Here is a 3,331-nt window from a genome sequence, read left to right on the forward strand (position 1 = left end):
TGGAATGGAAACTCAGAACAACTCGGAAATGCATACAGTCAGTGGTAAGGGTGGGGTAGAACAGTATGTACACCTGAAATACCAATGACAGCTTTTGAGAGGACAATCTCATGATGTAGCAGAATAACTAAGACCTAGTTCATGGTTTAGCAAATCCAGAAGCAATGCTGGCTGTGTTTGTAAAGAGACAGGGCTAGCATCTAGACCTTTTTTGTTACAAGGGCCAATTTGAGGACTTAAAAGGGGAAAAAACTCTGAGATCCTCATGTAATCCCTTCCCAAAAAAAACACAATTGTTACTTGACAGGGCAAAATGAGAATTGTCTGTATATTCCTCAACAAAGAGGAAAACAATAGAAGAAAATGAAGCCTAAGGACAGAGAATGGAACAGTAGGCACTAGAATATATGAAAGTGAAGAACAGACAAAACATTATTACCGTTTTTTAAGTCTGCCACACCAAAAACTGATATTAGCCTCTGGTCTTTGGCCTTCAGCTCTTTGGCTTCCTCTTTATTATTTTGGACGTTTGCTTCTGCCTCCATGGTCTCACTTAATGCCAGCTGTAGTTTCTTGCTTCTTTGTTGACGTCCACTTCTTTGTCCCATCAATGATATTGCACAGAGACAGAAGGACTGCAGAAAGACACAGAAAGATCAGAACGAGGGGGAGCACCCAGAATCACAAAATTGTATTTGATACCTCCATGATGAAAAAGCTGGAATGACAATAAAATTAGTAAGATTACTGTAACAGCATTTGGTATATTTTAATTAACATGGGTATTGAAGGTATGAGGGCTATTGGCAAGGTAACAAACATGGAGCTTGATGGCAACTGAACATCCTGTCTTCCTTTTGTTATTAAATAAATAAACAAATATTCAGTTCCACAGAAACAGTTCCACCTAGCCAGGGAACTCCAGATGAAGATTTGGTAAATAATACTATTAAAATTGTCCAAATGGAAGATGTTGCAAAGCTCATCTATTTAGTAAAAGTAATGCTCTATCACTCAAAGTATCCCAAGTACTCAAAAGGGCAAATTTCACCTTCTCTAGCCTTCTGAGCTGATAAGTATTTGTTTGTTTCCTGTACTGGGCTCTCCGTATTGTTTTTAAGCACCTTAGTGGCAGCTCTACTTTGGCACTTTGGACTGTAATTTTCTAAGATATTTAAGCACCTAAATATCTGTTTCTTTTTATGCTCTTTCAAGTGATCACAGGTAAAGTAACTGTTGAAGCAAAAGAACTATTATAATGCCTTGGTTTTCAAGGAAGTATTGAACAGACCATTACTCTGACAGTCTTTTATGACTCAGCTACTGGCTCTTCAAAGAAAAGTTAAAAAAAAAAAATCACCAAACTAAAGCAAAGTAAAAATACACAAACAAAACAATGTGACAAATGTTCAAATGCAATTACACAAAAAATGAAACTTTTTAAAAGCTCACCTCCAACAGGGAGGCAAATTCAGAAAAAAAAAATATATAATTAGAGAAGCTTTCACAGGGGGAAAAAAAAAACCATCAAACAAATGCTCAGAAATTTTTATTTTAGAAATATTAAACAGCACATAAAATGAACCTGAGGACAGATGCTGGAAGAATGAAGAAAAGACACCAAGAAAGGGAAATAAGCAAAAATCCTGGCTCTGCCTTTCACAAAAAGAAAATCTTCACTTTAAAAGCATGTTATTTTTCAGGTTAACTGTGCCTAATGTTAAATAACAAACTTTTCTGAAGAATTTACCAGGTAGGGAAACTAAAAATGGATTTTTTTTTTTCCCCAAGTATTACCTTTAAACTTAAGTATGCTTTTTCCCAACTGAACTTTTGATTCTTTACTTCTGAAGATTACTTTTGCACTCAGTGTCATACACTCAGGTTCACTAAATATTGCTGAATTTGCTGAGGAGTTTTATTTGGGGGAAAAAAATTAACTCATGCATTCAAAGATAAATTCAAGAATATTGCTTTTTATATACAAACACGGTGTTTAGAACAGCTGCACAGGAAAAGATAATTTAGATTCGATTTCTTCCTCGGCAAAACAGACTCTGAATTCACACTGCCTCTTCCCCTGGAAATTATTTAATGGGGCATTCAGGTTTCTGGAAGCCCAGCTGGAGCGGGAGCCCATCTTTGTACAGCCAGAGCCAGTGGGTTTAGTTGGTGTAACATCAGCCACAAAGTAAGTAATGCTCACAGACCAAAAGGAGGGGGCAGACAGGACAGAGGTAGCTAAACAACAGCTAGGGATGTACCAAGGATGGAGCAAACTTGCAAGACCCAGCTCTTGGCAGGATTAAGGGTGGGGTGAAAGAGCAAGCTTAGAGCTAAAAGGCTTTGGGTGACTTGAGAAATAGGTGGAAAGATATTAGGGCAGGAAGGAGCAGGTGGATACAGAGATGGGAGTATTTGAGTCTCTGGTTCACTGAAACTCTCCCCCAGGCACTAATAGCAGGAACTCCAGTACAGGAGCAGGGACACAAACACAACTTCCCAACCCTTGCACGGAACTGCCTCATTTTGGCTATCGGAAATACAACCAACATTCCTAAGATGTGCCCTTGACCTGTATAAATATATATATAAGAAAAAAAACTGGTGTGTGAGCATAGGCTCCCCTCTTGCCCCCGATTTCTCCTCTCTCACGAGGAGCAGGGTTGTTTCTCAGTTTCCTTTGCAGGTCCGGGGTAGGACTCAGCACTGCTCCCTCAGCGCACGTGGCTTCGCTCAGCCGAGCGACCACGCTAGTGAGAAAAGATAGCAGCAACACCCTCCTCATACCCTGCACCCTGCAATCAGCTAGCCCTCCTACTCCAACCCTGCGTCCTCCCTTCTACTCCAGCCTGCTCCACAGCCTATCTGCCCTCCCAAGACACCGGCCCCTCATGACAAACACCCAATGGTCCCTTCACACCCCCATACCACAGCCTGAGGAGGACCACCACCTCCGTCTCTTGTCACCTTTTCCCTGCCGTCACCTCTCCTTTCCCCTCAGAGGTATCTTGGGGAGCAGGTGGCCAGGGGGATGCCGCTGGAGCAGGAGGTGGGCTGCGAGGTAGCAGCCCTGGGGACAAGATGGCAGCTCTGGGGACAAGGTGGCAGCCTTGAGGTGCTCCTCGAAGTGCCGCCGCAGGGACTCCAGCCCTTCACCTCCACACTTCTCTTGGATGCGACTGAAACGAGACTTCCCGCTTTGCTGTCAAACTATGCATTTGTTCAGCTCCTTTTTTGCCCCCCTTCTCCTTTTTTCTTTTCTCCTAGTGCACGGTGGCTCTGGCTCGTCCTATCTGGCAAACCAGCAATAAGATTTCTTACCAATTCC

General features: G+C 42.2%; 1 protein-coding gene across 1 annotated transcript in view; it reads right to left on the bottom strand.

Moving 5' to 3' along the window:
• Positions 1-608, bottom strand: part of LOC104470011 (ubl carboxyl-terminal hydrolase 18-like) — a gene marked incomplete at its 3' end in the record, with an annotated part of 5,700 nt that extends 5,092 nt beyond the window's left edge. Inside the window, exon 1 of the mRNA XM_010084782.1 lies at positions 440-608. Coding sequence (XP_010083084.1) covers positions 440-608 — 169 coding nt within the window. The remainder of the gene's footprint in view (positions 1-439) is intronic.
• Between the last annotated feature and the right edge of the window lie 2,723 nt (positions 609-3,331).

Source organism: Pterocles gutturalis, unplaced genomic scaffold, assembly GCF_000699245.1.
Source record: "Pterocles gutturalis isolate BGI_N339 unplaced genomic scaffold, ASM69924v1 scaffold13135, whole genome shotgun sequence".
Classification (NCBI taxonomy): domain Eukaryota; kingdom Metazoa; phylum Chordata; class Aves; order Pterocliformes; family Pteroclidae; genus Pterocles; species Pterocles gutturalis.